The 21,012-nt window shown below is 39.4% G+C and overlaps 2 protein-coding genes across 11 annotated transcripts in view; one reads left to right on the top strand and one right to left on the bottom strand.

Annotated features, from left to right (window-relative positions):
* LYRM4 (LYR motif containing 4) overlaps nucleotides 1-4,461 on the bottom strand; it is an 89,891-nt gene extending 85,430 nt beyond the window's left edge. For 2 of the 5 annotated variants that reach the window (XR_007906546.1, XR_007906545.1), the window contains exon 1: nucleotides 4,235-4,449. Coding sequence is in view for 2 of the 5 variants with exons in the window: in XM_051799119.1 (XP_051655079.1) it covers nucleotides 4,235-4,320 (86 nt within the window). In the remaining 3 variants the exon portion in view is untranslated. Of the gene's footprint in view, nucleotides 1-4,234 lie in introns of all 5 variants that reach the window. The other 3 variants (XR_007906547.1, XM_051799119.1, XM_051799118.1) reach the window with 3 other exon arrangements.
* Nucleotides 4,376-21,012, top strand: part of FARS2 (phenylalanyl-tRNA synthetase 2, mitochondrial) — a 233,522-nt gene continuing 216,885 nt past the window's right edge. Inside the window, exons 1-4 of one of the 6 annotated variants that reach the window (XM_051799083.1) lie at nucleotides 4,376-4,434; nucleotides 10,316-10,382; nucleotides 10,935-11,008; nucleotides 14,816-14,877. In XM_051799083.1, coding sequence (XP_051655043.1) covers nucleotides 14,839-14,877 — 39 coding nt within the window. In that variant the 5' untranslated portion in view covers nucleotides 4,376-4,434; nucleotides 10,316-10,382; nucleotides 10,935-11,008; nucleotides 14,816-14,838. Of the gene's footprint in view, nucleotides 4,435-10,315; nucleotides 10,383-10,934; nucleotides 11,009-14,815; nucleotides 14,878-21,012 lie in introns of those variants that run through there. The other 5 variants (XM_051799085.1, XM_051799084.1, XM_051799086.1 and 2 more) reach the window with 5 other exon arrangements.

Raw genomic sequence — 21,012 nt, 5'->3', positions numbered from 1 at the left:
ATTCTTCTATATACTGGGTAGTTTTATTAATCAAATAATATTGCACATTCTAATAGAAAAATCAATTCCATTAAAATGCAATTTACAGAGACAAGGAAAAAATGTATCTATAAATAAAAATGCAACATCCACCAATTAACAGAGAACGTAATGGATAACTGAAATAAATTTACAATAAATCAAGAAAAGACCTTAAAAAAACCATAAAAAAATTATTAGCAGAAAAATTCCAACAGAGAGACTTAAAGCTTCTGACACTGCTCATAACTACAAGAAATTAAAGAAATAGAAAGGAAATGAGCTGGAAGCATGCCAATATGATGCTACCCTGAACTTTACCCACTGTTAGTATCTTTACAGGCCAGGGAAGGTTAGGAATGTGAAAATCACAGTAATGTTGCTTAGCTAGAATCTCTGGAGCTTATCCAGGCTAACATCACACTTGAAGTAGGCCTACATGTAACAAGGTCAGGTCAGCCATGGTGCTGTTTGGTTAAACATGTCACAGAAACCTTCAAGATTGGAAATGACAAACGCTCTCAAGGGAGATCCGCTCCAGCCCTGCGCTGCCCTTCTGAAGAGAACTTCCACTAGATTCCCATGTATTAAGACCACTGAGCTTCAGTCATATTAAACAAGCAAGAAACTTCATTTACAACCAGATGTTTTCTGTACCAAAACCAGACACAACATAATGCCATTATTTAAATCACAAATGATATTTAGAAATACTCCTTAAATCCATTTAGTTGAGATTGTAATCCAACACATCATAAACCATCAGAAGTTCTAATTTTGTCAACCACACAGAAGAAAATAGTACACTCATTACAAACCATCTTTTTGACTCAAAACCTAACATCTTGCCTCTCTGCATATTGATTTTCCCCCAGTACAAGTCACTCTCCCTTCCTCAGACTGTCTGCATGGGTAATAAGGCAGAAGGGTAGACATGAAATTACTTACAGTCTACTAAATTCTCTTTCCCTGATGTTAAAACCTGGCCTATACATCTGGGCCTCTAAACACTCTGTGACATTTACTTCAGGACTCTGGAGATGCTCCTGTGTTATTCTGAAGATTGACAGTGGTGACCTCAGTTACTCTAAGACACGAATGCTATTCTTCAAAGTTACTGGTCAAGTTCTTCCAGGTGGTAGAAGAAAATCCAGCACTACTAGATGACATATAGAATATATTTGCCAGGAAAGTCATAAACAAAAAATATTGAATTTTCCACCACAATCTATATGTACACCTGTCCTGGTTTGTCTGGGATAGAGATAATTTTTTTCCTGGTAGCTGGTACAAGTGCTGCAGTTTGGATTTAGGATGAGAGTGATGTTGATAACACACTGATGTCTCAGCTGTTAGTAAGCAGGGTTTACACTTAGTCAAGAAATTTTCAGCTTCTCACACCAACCCACCAGCAAGTAGGCAGGGGCACGAGAACCTGCGAGGAAATACAGCCAGGATGATCCAAACTGGCCCAAAAGACATTTCATACAATACGGTGTCATGCTCAGTATATGAACTAAGGAGAAAGCTGGCTGGGGGCTGATGCTTGGGAACTGTCTGGGCATTGGTTGGCAGATGGCGAGCAACAGTATATGCATCACTTGTTTTGTATATTCTGATTCTATTATTATTATCCATTAATTTTTTTGTCCTATTAAATGTCTTCATCTCAACCCACAAATTTTACTTTCCCTCCCGCTCCCCCCCCATTCTCTCCTCCATCCCACTGGGGAGCAGGGAGTGAGCAAGCAGCTGCGTGATGTTTAGCTGCCAGCCAGGTTAAACAGGGCAACAAAATCAGGAGAAAAAGCACAGTAAGCAAATAAGGAGACAATAAACAGCTGATCATACTCCAGACGTACACTTACAAATATGCACTGTTTGCAATAACAAAGTATTCTGACATTCTCTAACCAAAATCACAAATCAATACTATTAATCTCTAATACTTCCTACTTTGCTACAAGTTGGTTCTTTACTAAGTGTTAACCTAAGTGTGGTTCTAACCTAACTACACTTAGGTTAACTCCAGTGTATTGCCATATCACATTACAGCAGCCCTGAGGACACGGCAGGACTGCTTATCTTGGCATAGAAGAAGCTAACGGGCATCTATTTTACCTGTGGGCGTGGCATGAACACCGAGGTAGAATTGTTGTTGTCATCCCAGCAGATCTCTAAACATAACAGCTGCTGATCATTTCTTGCTAGAAAATGCTATTGCTTTTAGTGCTCACAAATGTGTATACACCACAAGATTTAATATGGTTGCTGATTTTACAGTGTCTGAGGACAGACCCATCAAAAACTGAGATCTTTCCCTTACAGAAAGAGGCAACTTGCACTTTGATATGGTGTCAAAAATCAGACATGCAAGGTAACCATATATCTTAGTTTTCTATCCTTTAAAATTTGCCAGTGATCCAGGTACATACATACTTCATTTTTGGGGGGATCTCAGGTAGGGGCCTGGGCTCTGAGTGTGGTTTATTGGCAAGAGATTACAACAACTTCCCCTGTGCTCCAGCAGCAAGGGGCTGAGCAGAGGGAGAGGTCCATATACAGTCTGTGAGGCTGGTGCCACCAGTTACTGGTACAACCAGTGAGGTGGTGCTGGCTTGCTTCCGCTGACTGCTGCAGATTCAGCTTCCTCACTGCTCACCCTCCAGCACAAACCCATTGCAGAAAGCATGCCATGGCCCAAACAAGAGCTTCATTCGGCTGTTCACCAACTGCACATCTCATGGGCCTCAAGCCATCTTCATTACGTACAGTCCTTTCTTTGTTAGCCAGAACCAGGGCAATCTGGGATACACAGGACAGTGAAAAGCAGAAGGTGGCCTTGATAGAAGGGAACATGATTGAACTGCTGTGTGGAGTCGGCAATGAAGGTTTATTAGCACTAGTTCAATTTCAGCCCCACAGTCTTTCTTCTCATGAGGTTTGTGGAATACTTGTGCCTTGAAGAGCACAGAGTGCACCAGGGTTATGCAACTTCAGAGGCTTTTGTTCCCAATTCTTCCCAGCTGGAGATGATTCACTACAAAAGTAGCTCACATGTCTCTGCCTGTGGTCCAGTTAAGTGGAAAAGTGAATAAACTACCAGTGGACAATGCAATTTTGCAGTGCTGGTGGGTAGCACCCCCCGTACACACAGCAGATTATCTAACATTCACCAGGCTTATGCCTAACCTTTGCCAAAAAACAGTGCGTGTCTTTCACTGATAACCAGAGAAGGCAGGCAGGCAGGCAGGCAGTGTAGCATCCTGTGTGGCAGGATAAGTGAATCCTGCTCCTGTTGCACACAGCACCCTGAGCCTGGACAAAGCACATGGTGGCAGGGCTTGGCTGTAACCTGGCTCCGGCTCTTCCCTTCCAGGAGAGACACAGCAGCCAGACTAGACACGAACTTTGTCAAGTTCACAACTTATTTAAGGTTGGAAGGGACCTCTGGAGATCACCCAGTCCAACCCCAGTGCCAAGGCAGGGTCACCTAGAGCAGATTACACAGGAACATGTCCAAGTGGATTAGGAATGTCTCCAGAGAGAGAGACCTCTCTGGGCAGCCTGTTCCAGCGCTCTGCCACCCTCAATGTAAAGAAGCTCTTCCTCATATTGAGGTAGAACTTCATGTGTTTTAGTTCATGGCTGTTACTCCTCATCCTGTCTCTGGGCACCACCAAAAAGAGTCTGGTACCATCCTCCTGACACTTCCCTTTGAGATATTTAGATGCATTGATGAGATCCCCTCTCAGTCTTCTCTTCTCCAGACTAAACAGGCCCAGCTGCCTCAGTCTCTCCTCATCAGAGAGATGCTCCAGACCCCTAAACATCTTTGCAGCCCTTTGCTGGACCCAGTAGGTCCTTGTTGTTCTCGTACTGAGGAGCCCAGAACTGGACACAGTACTCCAGGTCGGGACAGTCTGTCCTATCCCTTCCTCTTACAGCAGGCATGGCCCATACCCTGGTGCTTTCGAGGCAGCCCTAGGTCTGGCACAGGGACCAGGGGCTGCCCATTCCCTGCGCTCCGAGCCGGGCCCAGGACGGTGCGCGTCCCGCTGTCGCTCCCGCCTCCAGGGCAGGCTCGGCTCCCCCGGAGGCTCCCCGGGTTCCGCACTGCCCCGCGCCCGCGGCCCTGCCCCAAGCGCCGCCGGGACCCCCACGCCTCGGCAAGGAGACCCGGTGCCACCGTCCCCCCCGGAGCCCTTCCCCGCACCTGTAGTTGTAGCCGCTGAAGCGCTGGCTCTCCCGCAGCAGGGCGCGGTACAGCCGCAACACCTGGGCACGGCTGGACGCTGCCATGTTGCCGGCACCGGGGCGGCTCCTCCCGCGGCGGCGGGGCCCCTTTTCCCCGCCCTCCCGCCTCCCGCGCCGGGCGGGCGCAGCCGCGGCGGGAGCGGGGCCGCAGGGCCGGCGGTGAGTGAGTGGCGGCTCGGCCCAGGCCCGGCGCAAGGCCCGGGCGGGGCGGGGAGAGGAGAGGAGAAGGCGCGTCCCCGGGCGGGGCAGCCCCCGGGGCGGCGGGCTCGGGGGGCCCGGGGGGCCGGGTCCTGCCGTGTCGGGCCTGCCCGGCAGCTCCGGCGGGGGGCACAAGGCGCGACCTGCCCCGAGGCTCCTGTCGGGCTCGGCCGTGCCCCTGTGAAAGGCCCGAGACGGGGAGGGAGGCCCGAGCGGCAGGGAAAGCGAAAGCAGCGCTCAGAGACGCTGGTCGGTGACAGCGGCGTGGCGGTGCCCACCCCGCACTTGTTGGTGTGTCACACGCGGTGGGATGTGGTCCGGGGCTGGAAGCTGGCAACAAGTGATGTGTGCCAGGGGATTGCATCGAAATCGCTGTAGGCGTTTGCAGTCAGTGTTCCTGTACTGGAGAGGGTCCAGTGGAGGGCTACAAAAATGATGAGGGGTCTCGAGCATCTCTCTTACGAGGAGAGGCTGCGGAAGCGGTGCCTGTTTAGTCTGGAGAAGACTGAGAGGGGATCTCATCAATGCATCTAAATATCTCAAAGGCTGGTGCCAAGAGGAGGGTGCCAGGCTCTTTTCAGTGGTGCCCAGAGACAGGATAAGGAGCAGTGGACATAAACTCAAGAAGTTCCACCTCAGCATGAGGAGGAGCTTTATGCTGAGGGTGGCAGAGCACTGAACAGGCTGCCCAGGGAGGTTGTGGAGTCTCCCTCTCTGAAGACCTTCCAAACCCACCTGGACACCTCCTCCCCATGTAACCTGCTCTAGGTGACTCTGCGTTGGCATAGGGCTTGGGCTAGGAGATCTCCAGAGGTCCCTTCCAACCCTAAATATTCTGTGATACTGTGAAATCACTGCAGACATTTGCAGTCAGTGTTCATCAGTGCCAGTGTACTAGACTCGAGTGTGTTACAGTGTCATGCGAGTTGTTCTCTCAATATCCTGTTTTAAGATGAATTCTCCTATTTAAACTAGCTTGACCTGTATAGTTATAGTTCAGTTGCTGTTTAAGTAGTGAGAGTCTCTGACAGAGATTAGCAAGGATTTCCTACCTCTTTTTATTTCAATGCTTTCAATGCTTTTATTTCAATGGGAGATCTCTATTTCGCAACTCCTTTTCTTGCTTTTTTCACCACCCTGAGAAATGACCACATGGGTTTTATCAGTGCCCTCCTCTAAGGTTCTCCATTTGTACAGGTTTTCAGAAAATGAATAACTGTGTTGAACTTTGGGTAAATTTAACACACAGGCCCCATGTGTGCTGAAACTGGAGAGGGTAGGACACAGTAAGGAATCAGTGTACAAGTGCCTGTGTATCTTAGAGTCCACAGAACAACAGACCGAAGCCATTTAAAAAGTAGATTCTACCTGTTTATTTGCTAATTTTTGGTCTTTCCTCTCTGCTGTGAGTGTGAACCTCTTTTTCTGCTTAAGAACTTCTTTTGCTGTTTATACCAGAGGCATCCTGATCATTTTGTTGCTGGAAACAGCACGTATCTAGCATCCTCCTTTGCAGAAAGTTTTACCACTGCAGAATAACTTTGTACCTTACAGGTATGGTGCTGCAGGTATATTTAATACTGATATTTTAATGTTATTAATAATACAATTTATTTATAATCATGACAGAGTTCCTACTTTCTCCACAGTATTCTTTTTATATAGTCGATGTATAAATATCTATCATGTAGATATTCTACATGTCTCTGGCAAAAGTGTTTTAATTGCTGCTACTAATTAAACTCGTTTTATCGTATATGCGCTTTGGGTATTATTATCTGTGTCAGTTGTGCATCTAATACAATTTACAGTTTGTTGCAAAGAACTAAAATAGTTCTGTGCTTCTGAATGTAAATAGAGACACACATGGAATTATGTCAACTTCATCTCTACAGGTATGTTTTAGCAGCCCATTAGGCTTCTGGAAATGGAGGTTTTTGCATACATAGAAAATGTCTTGGATATTCTCTTTATCCAAGCCCAGACTAGAAATGTTAAGAGGAAATGTTGCATTTTTATAGAAAAACGTAAGCAACTACAACACTGGGATAAGCAAAACTTAGGTTTGAGAGTTTAACAAAGTTATGTGACATCATTCTGTGGATGAGTGTGGCAGTTGTTCCATGGAATTTTGCAAGAACCTTCAGTTATTGTTGGAAATAAAGTTTTCGTGTTACGATCTTCAGCTCTAAAAGATGAGAGAATAATTAGGATGAAAGCATTGAACAAATTTTGTTTACATGAACAGTATTGATTTAATAGTTGAAAAGCAATTATAAATTATTTTGAAATAGCCTCTGGTGCTAATCCTGTTCCTGAATCTCCCTGACAGTTTCTGTGAGTTTCATTTTTTAATTTTTTTTTTTTTAGGTAACCATGTTTTTCTCTTAAAGAAGCCTGGAAACCCCATATGTTTAGAATAAGCAATAAGATCAGGCAATGCGTTATCAAATTCAAAGCAAACCTATCAAAGGAGAGAAGTCTTTCCTCTTGTCTCCTTTTCGTAGTGTAACCTATAATACACTCAAGGAGGGAAGAACAATTTTTAGCAGAAACTTGTAATCTTTGTGCAGTTGGATTGACATTTTTATCTGGAAAAATTAATATTTTCTTATGTATTTTATTATTGCATTTCCTTGGAAGCAGTGGATTATGGTCTCAGAAGCAAGGAATTATGGTCTCAGAAGTCCTTTCATTCCGCAGGAAGTGGACATTGCCTCTGCTGTGACTGGAGTACACGTGTTTCTGCTGGCCTTTGTATATGTGCATCACTGCAAGCCTGCAGAGGATTTGAAGGACAGACACAGCTCAAATGACCATTGTTGTGTCCTGTGCCTATGTATGGGGAAGCACTAATAGCCACTTAATTAACTACCTCCTCATTCCTAGGGGAAAACCACACCTGAATTTAATGCAGTCATCAAGCCAGAACCAGTCAGTACATGGGTGGATTCTCCCCCCTTACCCCCCCCAGCCCCCAAACCTCTCTTGTTTAAAATTTACTGCTGATTAATTATTATATTTTATGGAGATTTTTTTTTGTACTTGCAGTGATACATATAGTTATTGTCTAAAGGAGTTTGTGGGTGTTCATTTGTGCAGAAGTCTTTGCCTTCGCCATTTGGTCTGAGGAAGGAAGGTGGCATGTGCCTTGCCTTTCTGCATCTCTTGGGATAAATAAGCACTTTGAGAAGGACAAAATAGTATCCGTACCTGGAACATTTACTAATATTCTAAGTATGTAGCTGCTAAAAGTAAAGGAGGAATTTGAATTAAATACCTGCAGAGACTGTGGACTTGTGTGAAAAGAAACAGCTGTTCTATTCTCTGGAGCATATTTGATGTCTTGTCGTATGTTGCCGAATAGTTCCTTGTAGTGCACTATTTCAGCTTTATGACATGGCACTGAACACTTTCAGAGAGCATGTGTTTTCCTGGTACACTGCTGTTGGTTTTTGTTATTTTTCTTTGGGGGTCAGAATGATAATTGATTGTTGTGATATTATCATCATCTCTTTTAATTATTGTTTTTCAGTTTATGACAGCATTGCTAACTTTACCCTGCTGCTGTGGTATGATGTCTCTCTTCTTCTCTGCTCTTAGTTCCTGATTGACAGTGTTGTGCGCAGGGAGATCCTATACAGCAGAGTAGGACCGTTTAAAGAAGGATTGTAAATCACAAGAATTTCAGGATTTCAGTGACAAGTGTAACAAACTATAATTTAACCATTCCCTATGGTGAATAAGATTTCCACAGTATTAACAGGAGGCCTTGACTCACTCTGCTATTAAAATATTTATATTTAATTGGTTGCCCTAAAGAAAGGAATATTTTTATTCAGGAGGAAAAACTTCCATTTTTCAAATTCAGCTGTACTCCTAAATTCTTCGTGCATTTTGAAAAATTTTGCCTAGAAGTTCAAAGGGAAGGAAAAACCATGACAAAACTCTTATCTCAGTTTTTGTGAGTTTTCCCCATCTCTTTCCAACTGAATTGCAGAATGTTGGGTATTTTTTAAAGTAAGATTGTAAGAATAGTAATAATACGAAAACCAAATTCCAACCAATCATTTCTGTTGTAATACTTGGTCTTCTAAGGGAATGCCTGTTTTACCACTGATCCTAAACCTTTACTGGTTCATGATCTCTTGTGCTGCAGGCACTGAACTGAAAGAAACACCAAATTTTGTTTTCCTTGTTGGCCACAGTTTTAACTTTCTAATTTCTTGTGGCAGTGTGCAACAGCAGAGGACTTCATGGGCATTGTGTTGGCTGATAATTAAGCAGCTGATATGAAGCAGCTGGACAGTTCAGCAATCCCAGAATAACTTCTGGATTGATGATATGCATTGTTGATATATACCATATTGATTTTAAAAGATGTTGTTAGTGGACATATGTTGGTAAAGTACTTTGAAATGCTTGAAATAAAAATGCTATGAAACTCCAGAATTAAAAGGATAATTTTGTGTAACAGTAATAGGCAAGAGAATAAATAATAGAGGATTAAAATTACCAATAGTGCTTAAATAGTTCAGCGTGTAATAGTTGCATCAAATGTGAATGACACTTTGAACCTTAATGCTGATGAAAGCCAAGGTATTTTTTATAATGAAAACCTCATAAGAAATTAACATATTTTTGCTATGTGGTTCTTTGTTATACTGCAATCTTACTCAGAAATCTAATAATGAGAAGCATAAAGGACAGAATTAATTAGGTGTTCCCATCTATGGCCTCATCAATTCAGAAATGTTTTCTTTGCTGTGCTTTCCAGTGTTTTATCAAATTTAGCCTTAAATAACTTCCCTTTCTGTGGGAAAATATATTCTACTTTATATGGTATTGCTGTTCAGAAATGTTTTCTGATGCTCAGCCTATGCCACCCTCTTCCCTGAGTTCATCCCAGTTTTTAATTCATGCCCCTTAGAGTCAGGCTGTTTAATTCCTCTCCCTCCTCTGTGATTTACACTATTGTCATATTTCTCAAGACCTGTCATCCAACCAGGCCACGTAATGTAGTTATTTTGGTATTTTTTCTGCCCTCTTTTAGAGGATGTTGAAATTTTTAACTTAGGAAGCATATTTAGCTGTAAAACAAGGACTGATATTTTGTTTAAGAGCAACTGAGAGTCTCTTTGTAGCCAGCCCTGTATCTTTTTTCTTGACTTGTGATTTCTGGTTTGGCAGGTTGGTTACAAATGGTACTACCAATCACGATTGCATCCAAGGCATTTTGCTAGAGCAAAGTTCCTTCTTCTCTTGAGTTTATTTTTTGTCATATGTAAATGTGCATGTGAATATGCATAAAAAATGTGTGTAAGTGTGTATACAAGCATGTGGTGGTAAAGGTTATGCCCTTCATCCCAGATTCTCCATGGTTCAGTGCTAGGGATTGGTGCACAGCTAGCACAGTGCTCTGAGTTTTTTTTCTGATTACCCAGTCCCCATGTCTCAGGTATACGAAATCAAAGACATCCTGCTGCATGGGTGCATCCGAGTTCTTCTGCTCTCTGGATTATGGGCATGGGTTTTCTTCTCAGGCAATACCAGGAGCTAGCTCTACTCAGGTCAGGGACTATTGCTTAAGTCCTTCCCTGAAAATCCACTTCACTAACCATTTTCTTATAAATACTTCTTGTGTGATTATTCCTGGATTAAAGTATCAGTAGGTGTGGAAGTATCATGTGGCTATAAAGTAGTGTGGAGCTGATATAAGAAAACATGTTATCCAAGCTAAGGTAGAAGTAGAAAGTTCTTGTATAATGTGTTGAAAAGGTGCTGTTGGGGAAAGGTATGACCTCTGATAACGGGAAGAAACTAATATTTTTAATTTTTTTAGGGAAAGAAAAATTAAGCAAAATTTTGCTTTACAATGGATGTGTAAATCATCAAGGATTAAGTGTATTGTAAGTAGGCTATCTATTTAGTTTTCTGACTGTGGGATATGGGGAGGGGGAATGATTTTCCACTTGTAACACATTTTCATTTTATATGATGCTGTGCATCCATATGACTTTTTGTTCTGGTAACTTGGACTTTTAGTCCAGCTAAAAAACCAACAGTTTGAATAGGAAGCTGAAACAAATTTTTTTCTGGGGAGGAAAGAAAAATATGGAGCAATGTTTTAGTTGAAATGGAAAGAGGAAAACAATGTAGCCATATTAGGAATTGTAGTAATGGTAGAGTTTAAAATACTTACTTTTGCATGATCTTTGACATTTTTATTTTTCATCTTGTGTCACTATCAGTTTTATGTCCTCAGAACTCTGGCCACATGTGACAGTGCATTAGGGACATATTCCTATATATGTATCACGTTTCTGATGCATTTGTAAGATCAGCTGAATTGTCAATATTTCCTTACATGCCTTCACACTTCTAGATAGAACTTCCTTTTTATTTTATTTCTGTTTCTGATTTTTATATCTGGGGTGACTGTGTCAAAATTTTTCTTTCAGACGGTCCCTGAAGAGAAGAAACAAAGCACTGACTAAAGCTAACAGAGCTGAGGGAAGATTATCTGTACTTGCAGGTAAATAATTAAAAATAAATTTAGCTTTCTGAATCTCTTTGCCACAAACAGTGCAAGCCTTTTTAGTTAGTAACAAGTTTTCAGTCCTTCTCCATTTTAATTAATAATTGAATTTTAATTTATTTAATAATTAAAAATATTTCTTCATCTTCACCAGCTGCTAAAGACAGGTACACTGGCTATCTAAAGTTGCTTTCCGTATAGAATTGATGCATTTCTTTAGTCCTAATACAAAAACAAAGAAACTTTGAGACCTGAGACATAAAGATAGGTAGATAACAATAATAACAATAGATAGATAAATAGGTAGAAGATGATAATCTTCCAAAGAAGAAATTCAGAAGGACAAATTCTGTCATCCTTATATCAGAGTATCATATCTTTGAATCCCTTTGAGATCTGCTGAACCACCTAGGCAATAAGTTGCTGTTCAGTGTGTGAAGAGGTGGCAGAATTAGGTTCTCCTTACTTACAAACCAGTTATAATTGATGCAGGTCAGAATTCAGCATAGGATGCTCTGGTGAATGGTGAGGGAGCTCAGGGAGCTCTTGGGAGAGGCAATAGTTATGTTTTTACAAATCTCTCAGCCTTCCAGTCTGTTACATCCCTGGCCCCATGGCAGAATAAGCTAAAGGCGGTGTGTGTTTGTGTCTCTTTATAAAGTTTTGTGTGTTACCTCAAAATGAGAATGTGTGGCAGTTTAGATGGGGGTGCAGGCCAATGAAGTGGAGCTGTCAACTTTCCAATAGGAATGGGGTTACATTCTGCTGAAAGGTGGGAAAGGGGGAAAAAATAGTTTAAAATACCAAATGCTGTTCTGGGAATATTTTTGAGAGCCCACGTCTCTGTCTGGAGACCTGAATTAAGTATCTCCCTGTTCTACTATTTCTGTGGCTATCTTTTTCAGGTATGCTTTGTAGCCTAGTGTTGGTTTTGCCCAGGATCAGACTGTGGGGTTTTTCTGTTTGTTTAGTTGTTTGGTTTTTTTTTTTTTTTTTTTTCCTGGCACTGTACATGCGTTGTTTCTTTTAATTCATTTTTATGCAGGTGCTTTTCATTGTTATTTAACTTTTTCCTTTTTTTGAAAATGATTCCTGGTGAAGTATGTGTACTCCATCTAAAATGGAGAAAAACAGATAAACAGAGTAAATATTGGGTCTTCACAGAGATTTAATGGTGCTTCATTTAATTTTTTTTGTGTGTGTATGATTTCAGAATTGGTTTCACTTTGAAGAAACCGTTCAAGACCTTTGTTAAGAGTATTCTTACTTTTGAGACTATTAACATAACTTTTTTCATTGCTTTCTTATCTATTTTAGATTTTAATGTAGCTTTTTTCCCAACATTTGTTTTAACTTTGATTTTATTATACTAATTACTCTCACTGTGAAAATTGCATAGTGCATTACACCAGCTCTTCCAGTGGGAAGATAATATTATAAAATGGACAGATATGGTATTGTACATGTAAAATTAATAGATATTGAAGATGTAACTAAATATTGACTCCATATAGGTTTGATGAACTTAGGAAAGCTGCTTGCTTCTTTTATGTTGGCACGCTAACTTCATCAAGTTTTATGAAAGAATGTTGTTCTGAACAGATAGAGAGATTAAAGGTTAATTTTTTCTGTTTTCCCTTCTGTCCCTCTCCATCCATGCACAGATTGTAGTTCTTATTCCATCCCCCACTTTCACTCACAACATATTTTATTCTAATAGTGCTATTTTTTCACTGTTTTCTTGTGGTAGGTTGTATGGTTAATATACTATTCATTCTACAAACAGAAACTCTGCCAGATAGATTTGAACTAAGTTGCAGTAACACCGTGTTTATTCTAGTAACTGTTGTTATTTAAATTGTTCTTTTTAAAATAAACTTAAGAGATATTGCAGGTTCTACTAAATCCTATTTTCTCACGTGATATTAGGAGTTCGTTTGACCCCAGTGTCCCCTGACTACTCTCACTCCAAACCCTGAGTGGCAGAGCCTGCTGGGCCTGTATGGAATATGATCTTTCAGCGTGTGGCAAATTGCAATTCTACAGATGGTTTTAAAGAAAAAATAATAACAATTATTATGTTTTAATTTTTATTCTCTCAGTATGTAACGGACGTAGAGTTAAGTGAAGATTGTTTTATCATATGTGACCTTGAGCTATAATAGCATCTTATTCTTCATTAATAATAAAGATTTGATTCTTTTATGTTGTTATTTTATCTTCTTCCCTGACTTGTATGGCTTCTTTCACCTGGTCAATGTGTGTATCTTGGCTTAAAATGCAAGATAAGGGGATGTTGCCTTTGTTATCTAAAGACTGGATGGAGAAACACTTCTGTGTGCCATAGTCTGAGAGGTGTATCCCAAGCTCTGTCTTAGGTGTTCTTTCACTGAGGCTTGCTCTGGAGGGAAGTGTGACTTGCAGATGTCTGCTGTCACAGAAAGGTTCTCTGATATAAATAAAAGACATGACTTTCTCAAGGCTTTTCAAACAAAGGTTTTCTTTTGTTCTTTGTGCTGGGCTTTGTGTGGTATATTGACATTATATGTCGAAGTATATCAGTATTAGAAAGCCTTATAGGAGGTGTTACACAGTAATATCAAAGATGTTAAAACATTAAGCTACTCGGGAGCCCATTATCCTAGGATGTTGTGAGTCATGAACTGAAATATGTCCTATTTTCTAGCATTAATGGCAAAGAAGGAAATTAGTGATACTAGTCTTGTTCTTTTTAGTGTAACACTCTCAAACTTTTTTTTTTTAATCTGGTGGTAGCAGGACTGGATGAAGACACAATTAAGTCTATATTTTAAGTCATGCTTACCTTGCTTTTCTTGCTACAGAATATTTTGGAACTAGTTTTTCTTTAACAAGTTATAGGAGATGTCAGCACCTCCTGAAGGTTATAAAGACAGTTGTGTTCAGATGTAATCAAATAGAGTATTACAAGGTAGGTCTGCCTGAATACTTATGAATTAATCCTGACTGTAAACTTTTACCAGAACTGGAGAACAGTTGTATCAGGAAATTAGACCAGGATTAAGCAAATGCTTTTTGAAATTTGACTTGTATTTATTTGAATAGGCAGAACTTTAAAATGAACATTTTTAATAATAAAATTTATCATCAATATTTATCAGCAGCATTGTTTATAATTCAGTGTCAGTTGTTGCAGTTGAAGTATTTTTAAGGAAAAAGATTACTTTTTTTATCCTTAGGCTTTAAACATAATTAATGCATTTATTTAGCTGCAGTTATAGAAAATGTTTCATAATATAAGTAGAATATTCACACATCAGGTTTTCTGTCTTTTGGTAACCCATATACATTCATAACTGCAGAATATGCAAAGTAAAATTTTTAAGCTTGTTAATGGAGGTTGCCTAGGTAGTTAATTCTTGCGTGTCTTCTTGGGTATGCTTGTCCTTAAAAAAGCCAAGTTAAGTCTTTCATCTTGCAGCTCAGCAGACTAAGGAGGCAGCACACAGGCTTGAAATGTCATGTGAGATTTAGAAGAAGAAATGCAGTATCCATTCACTTGTGGTAATTTTAGTGCTGGAATCAAGGAAATAACAGCAAAGTGTTTAAAAATATATGCAATTATAGTAAATAAGTTTGCTAAAAAGACCACAGTAAAGGAAACCAAACTGAAAATGTTTAGCAGTGCAATCTTACTTCATTTTTGTTTTACCTTCTGAAATTTGTATTGTTGTGAGACCAACTGTATTGAGACAGATACTGTGATTGTGTGAGACTTGCTGGCAGAGCTGTCTGTATTGTTTGCAAATTTTGCTGTTCATGTAGGTCCAGCATTTTGTGTTGGTTAAATGGATTGGAATGAACTGTGTCATTTAGAAACTGATGTGGTGAGTTGTTTGTTTTTTTTTTTTTCTTTTACAACATGCAAGTCAATACAACACTCTGTGTAGGCTAGCTGCTTTTCCCTATACTTTTGTTTTATTTTTTCATGCTTTTTTTTTCTTTGAAACTCATGTGACTGGGGATCGAATGTACAGAGTTTCTAGACAGATTTTGTTTGCTGTAACATAGTATATATTTGCAATTCTAGCCTCAGACTTTGGGTTAATAGGTCTTGAGAGATCAAGGGGTCTTCTGCTTCTAGACCTCATTAGGTGTAAGGGAACACAACAGCCTAAATCACTAGCAAATATGGAAGAATAAAAAAACCCTGGTTGTTGATTTCTGTTTCGCTCAGTCAATAGGAAAGAGCTCCAGAGATAGGCAATCATTAAAAAAATATTTTTTTGCATTATCTAAAAAAAAGTGTTGGAGTAAATAGAATTTACTTCGTAAAAGTTGAAGGTCCCATTTACACATTTCAGAGATAGTGGGCTCTTATGGAGAGTGAGCTGACAGTAGTGTTTTAAAGGAGAAGAAAGTCTCTTTTCTTCTTTCAAGAGCAGTAAATTTATAGGACTCACTTTCTACTCACAGCATCTTAAACTATAATAATCCATGTTATCCTGCAGCTGTGCCTGTACTCAGTCAAGAGCTGAGTCTAGAACCATTTCTTACATGTCTTGACCCAGTAAAAAAGCCCTGCTAGTGTTGTTTTTAATTGGATGCCTGAAAGTGGCTCTGCTGGCAAAGTGAAGGAGAAGAAAGATAGTAGGGATTTCAGTCACCGTTTTCTGACATCTCTCTCTTATCTTTATCTGTCTCTGACAGGGGTTGAGTGAGAAGGAATCAAGCAGACTGGGGAATCATTTCACATCCCAATTTAGGATTTTAGGGCTCCATGAGGGATATTTTTCCATTGCATGGGAGTAAAATCCTGCAACTGACTCCCTGGTCATGAAGGCATAGCTGTCCGGGGCTTCTGAGCAGCTACAGCAAAGGAGGCCTAAGGTGTGGTAATAAAAGTTGTAGTAACATCATTCCCTTTCCATTGTTTTTAGTATGTTTCTCTAACATGAAGTAGAAGGAGGTGCTAAGAGCAGACCTCTTTGGTTATATCTACAAAACTTCTTGAACTTGGATGCCATGGATTTGATTAAAAAAAAAAAAGGCCTTTTCCAACAAGAAATGCACTCATTCTTTATTTCTTTTGACTTTAGATGACGCCAGCTTATCTTTCTGTTAATCTTCAGAAACCTTATAAATTTAATGCCCTATTTCCAGTATACTGGAAATATTCCAGTATATTTCCATGCTCAGATATGGCAATATATTGTTGCAGGGGTGAGCAATGTGACACATAAATAAATTTATAATGAAGATAAACCTGTGTAGGAAAGAAATAGTTGGAATCTTTTAAAGCTATTGATGTAACAATAATAATAGTAGTCTGTTTTCCTTCAAAACCTGGAGTAGCCTCTAATACACTTTTATGGAAAAAGTTACTTTATTGTATGTAATGTAGTCAACTGTCAAATTATTAATTTAAAATTCAGATCTGAGGATAAATTCAAAATCTGTAGACTCATATGGAGTCCTCTTCACTTTCACACTGCTGGAGTGCTTTTTGATGAAGACAAAAGAGGATGGAGTAGCAGCTAGTTGTCTGGAACTGATCCATGGTTCATTGCATTAAATTGCAATTTTTTTCATTAACTTTGATCATCCTTGGATTGAACCTGTATGCATATGATTTAATTAGTAGCAAGCTCAGGAAATGCTGGTATGTTGGCTTTTCTAGTTTCTTGCCTACTGAGATGGTAATTGCATAAACCAATATATTTGTATGTCTATGATATGGGAAGTGCAGAAGTACCCACAGTTTGCTTTCCTAGAGGTGGACCTCCACCTTAAAGTTAGACATTTTATGCTAAACCTCTTTTTCTTTCTAATTATAACATCAAATCTGATCATCTTATGTTACACATAAAACAGGTCTATTTCTATGTCATTATGCTGAAAAAATGAGCAGATTGTAACTTTATTGTATGTCTGATTTTGAAATACATTAAAAAACACCCTACCCTTTTGTTTAACCTTCTAATATATTTAACTCTTGATAGACTGATTTCACCTGAGAGCAAAAAGGAGATTCTTTTAATGTCAAATGTTTAGTTATCCAATAGAGTATATTTTCATCATGAATCACATTGAAGGTATTAATGCTGTTATTTTATTTTAGTTTAGTTTAAATTATGTAAAGCAATGTAGCTTCATGTTGGGATGTGCCTTTACATTTATGTGAGTTTGGGGGGCAACCAAAGGAAACCTCTCTCCATAAGGGCAAGTTTGTAGACAAGGCTCTGAAGCATTTGAAATGTTTTTACCCTGAATCAGATTTCTATCACGTTATTCCTTGCTTTATTGTACCTTATTAGGTGAGCTGCCCCAATGCCTTAACCTGAGGCAATTAATGAAGTGAAAGTATTGTTTGGGGTAAGGGAGGAAGGGTGGTGGGAGCTGGCTGGGGGTGTTGACACTGGATGCAGAGATTGCAGTGTAGATATGTCTTGTTTGTTTTGCAAATATTGGCAGACCCCGTTGTGAGTCTGAATGATTTACAGACTAAAGGTTTATGAAAACCACTAGGCTTCTTATGTATTAGTAGCATAAATAGGAAAAGTAGGTATAAAAATCAGGGGAGAAAGTGGGGTGGTAGCTTATAAGCCTTTCTCATTTTAGCAGGTGTATAACTAGACATAAATCTGTCACTTGGGTTCACTTATGCTTTGGATAGTTTGCACCCAATTTTAGCACAATAAATAGGGATTCTCTAAGATGTCAGTTATATGCCTGTCAATGAAAGCTAACCTAAAAAACTTAGATCTGTGTCAAAAAATATTAAAAAGAGCCTCAACTTTTTTTCCTCAGGAGCATGTAAGACCTACCGAAGCAACATTAAATACTATACGAACAAGATTCTAAGGGATTAGGTGGTATTTTCTCTACTGCTTTACAAGAAGAAAGGTTTCATAGTGACTGCAACACAGCACAGAACATATGCTCCTTTTGAGGCAGACATTACCTTCTTGAGTAAGCGTGACATATGCTTAGGCCATGCTGATGGGTGATTGCATATCATCTACAGTGATTTTAGGGCATATGTATTACAAGGATATTTATATGCTTTAGGGAGTGATCCAGACCACAGAAAATGAATTAAGTGATGATCTAAGTTTAGTTGTTTGTTGTTTTTTTTTGTACCTGACTGCTGATCGATGACCTTGTATTGCTACTTCTGCATTTGCAGTTGAGAAGGGATGTAGGTAAGCAAATGATTTTTCTCACTTGCCTTTTTCAATCTAAAAATTAGTAACTCCTTTTAGGAGAACAATATTTTTAAGGTACACATCTGAGAAACAGGCATATGAAAATGCGGTTTCAAACAGAAATAAAAGCAGAAAAATATCGTTTAATATATTATATATATATCCTATCTTGCCTGTTATATATCTTGAGACAGCATAGGTAAAAGATCATGGTGTTATTGTACAAGCTGGGAAAACTTCTCTTGCTCTGTCACAAAACTGCTGTTCGACTGCCACAAGAATTTCTAGGGTATAATTAGAGAATAGTTGTCTGACCTTTAATGATTAGAAATTGGGATTTGGTTTCTTGTGTTTGAATATTTCAGTTCATCAACTTCTCTGGCTTTGAAATGGCTTATTGTTTCTGTGTGTTTTTACTCTTTCAAAAAACTATCATCATTGCTGTCATAGCTCCAATACCTCTGAAAAAGCAGACCTTTAAAAAGCAATGACTCTCAGTCTTTTGCCCAGGATCACCCACATTGAAATGTGCAGTTTGTGTTGCACAACCCCTCTCTGCATGTATGGTTTGACTCTACAAAGTCTCTCTAGCAATCCCTGTTCATCTACAGTGAAATGCAGTGGCAGCTTGTTTCAGATTTCTAGTTGTTAATCAACCTGTTCACACTTAAAAGTGTTGCAGCCCGGTGAGTGCAGTGAGTATCCTGGATGATGATATGAAAGAAGTGAAATAGAAGTATGTAAATGTAATCTGCACCCAGAATGGCAGATTATTTTCACTGACAAAGCTCATTGCTAAAGCAGACTATAATGTTGTATGATTTTTGAGAACCAGAGTGTTACTTTCACTTAAGCTGTTGCTGGGTGCTGTGTTTTGCCATCAGTTTTTGAAGACACTATTGGGTTGAGTTTAATACTCATTCTTAAAAATTCCAGTTTTTAAGCATAGATTCCTAAGGAAATAATGACTCCAAGATGGTATTTGTGCATCTGCTGTAAGCTCTCTTTTTTCCACTTCAGTTATATTTCCCAAGGAATATCTGAATCACCAGAGACAGCAAGTTACAGGTGATGTGTGAGAAAAAAAGGGCTTAATGAAGGAGAGAGATCCTGTTAATTCCTCGGCTAAATTGGAGGTAGCAGGATGAATTTGTCCCTTACCGCTGAATCCGCAAACAAGCTTTGCCTCCAAACACAGAGGAAATAAAGTTTTACTGGTTCTGCTGCTTACAAAAAGAAAGCTTACTGTAAACTCCTTAGCCTGAGGATGAATTGTGTTCCATTGGCTGACACAACTTACTGAAGAGGAAAATAGAATAGTGCTGTCTGAAATATTTTAAAAGAACCAAGAATGGATGCTTTAGGAGAAAGACTTGGCATGTGTTGTCTTTCAGAGTTTTAGAAGAATAGTGTATCTACAGGAGAGGGCTTGAAACAGATGATACTATTTTTCATAGTCTCTGAGATGATTAGCAAATGTTGGAACTTAACAAGTTATAATCAACTGTAAATGTAAGCTGTAGATTGCTGCAGAGGGAGAAGGCTGCTGCTGCTTAGACAATAAACCTTACAGTAACACATCTACTTCTTAAAAGCTGTCAGTGTGTTGCCATCATCTGGAAAAGTACACAATAGCTTGTCATAAACCTATCAACTCTTCTGCTTAAATGAACGTCTCTGTTGGTGATGTATTAGATCTGAAATGAATTATTTTTAAGTGAAAACTGTCCTCATTTTGTAATATAACAACCTCCTTTCACAAATAAATTCTGAAGTAGAAATATTCTAGATGTTTGGAATATAAATCCATAACTGAGAAAAATAATTTTGCAGAAAAAAAGTCCAAGAAATCGATTAATATTTACTTATTTATTTATGTATTTTAAATCTGTTTGTTTGCCTCACTATAGAGATCACAGAAATCTTCCAGCATATTTTGGGGTTTTTTTCACTGCTGTGGATGAGCAGCTGTGCAGGAGAATTCTATTTTCCTCATCTTACAGACTTGCAAAATCCTTTAATATCTTGTGTTCATAACTAGAGAGAAAAGAAAAGGTAGGGCATTTGTTGTGCATTGTGTACTACAGGTCAGGTGGGTAGTAAGTGGGGTTTCTAAGACCCGAAAAGTCAATGTTTAAGTGTAAGATTTCTCTTTGTGTGACTTGTTGAGATATTTGTGAACCTTTGAGTCTTTCCCAAGTTTCGCATGAATAGTCTCTGCCCATTTTCCCATTTTGAAAACGTCAAAAAGGATGTTAGCTGAACTATAGGTTTTCTTCTGTGTGTTAGCAATCAAATGTATTGTGTGGGTCTCTCTGTTTGAGGAACTCATGGCGGGGAGAGCACTAAATCCAAATTAGCTATAGTTAGGTTGCCCAGAGAAGTTGTGGAAACTGTTGCTGGAGTCATTCGAACCAGCAAGACAAGTCCCTGAGTGACCTGCTTTGAACAAGATGTTGAACTAGATCACCTCCAGTTCTCTCTTTGAACCTAAGGAAGTTTATGATCCTGCAATTCTGTGAAATAAAGAAGTGAAGTTTGTATTCATTTCTACAGGAGACCGGTCCTGGAGGTATCTTTTAAAAGTCCTATCATCCCTAAGCCCATCTCTGGGACTGTCCATCTCTTACTGTCATTAGGCATTGTTTTCCTTGTGGGCAGTTTTGCTCCTGAGTAGATTTTGTGTTTGTCATGAGACAGTAGAAAGTGGGAGATAGACCTTCACCTTAACTGATGCATTAATTCTGTGGAGGACTTGTAGCTGAGATTTTCGGCAAGGATGTGCGTGTTGTGAGCATCTGGGATGTGGAGGAG

The sequence above is a fragment of the Manacus candei genome, unplaced genomic scaffold (assembly GCF_025592945.1).
Source record: "Manacus candei isolate 608988 ecotype Guabito, Panama unplaced genomic scaffold, ASM2559294v1 h1tg000049l, whole genome shotgun sequence".
In the NCBI taxonomy this organism is placed as follows: domain Eukaryota; kingdom Metazoa; phylum Chordata; class Aves; order Passeriformes; family Pipridae; genus Manacus; species Manacus candei.
This window is presented reverse-complemented; position numbering and strand designations above follow the sequence as displayed.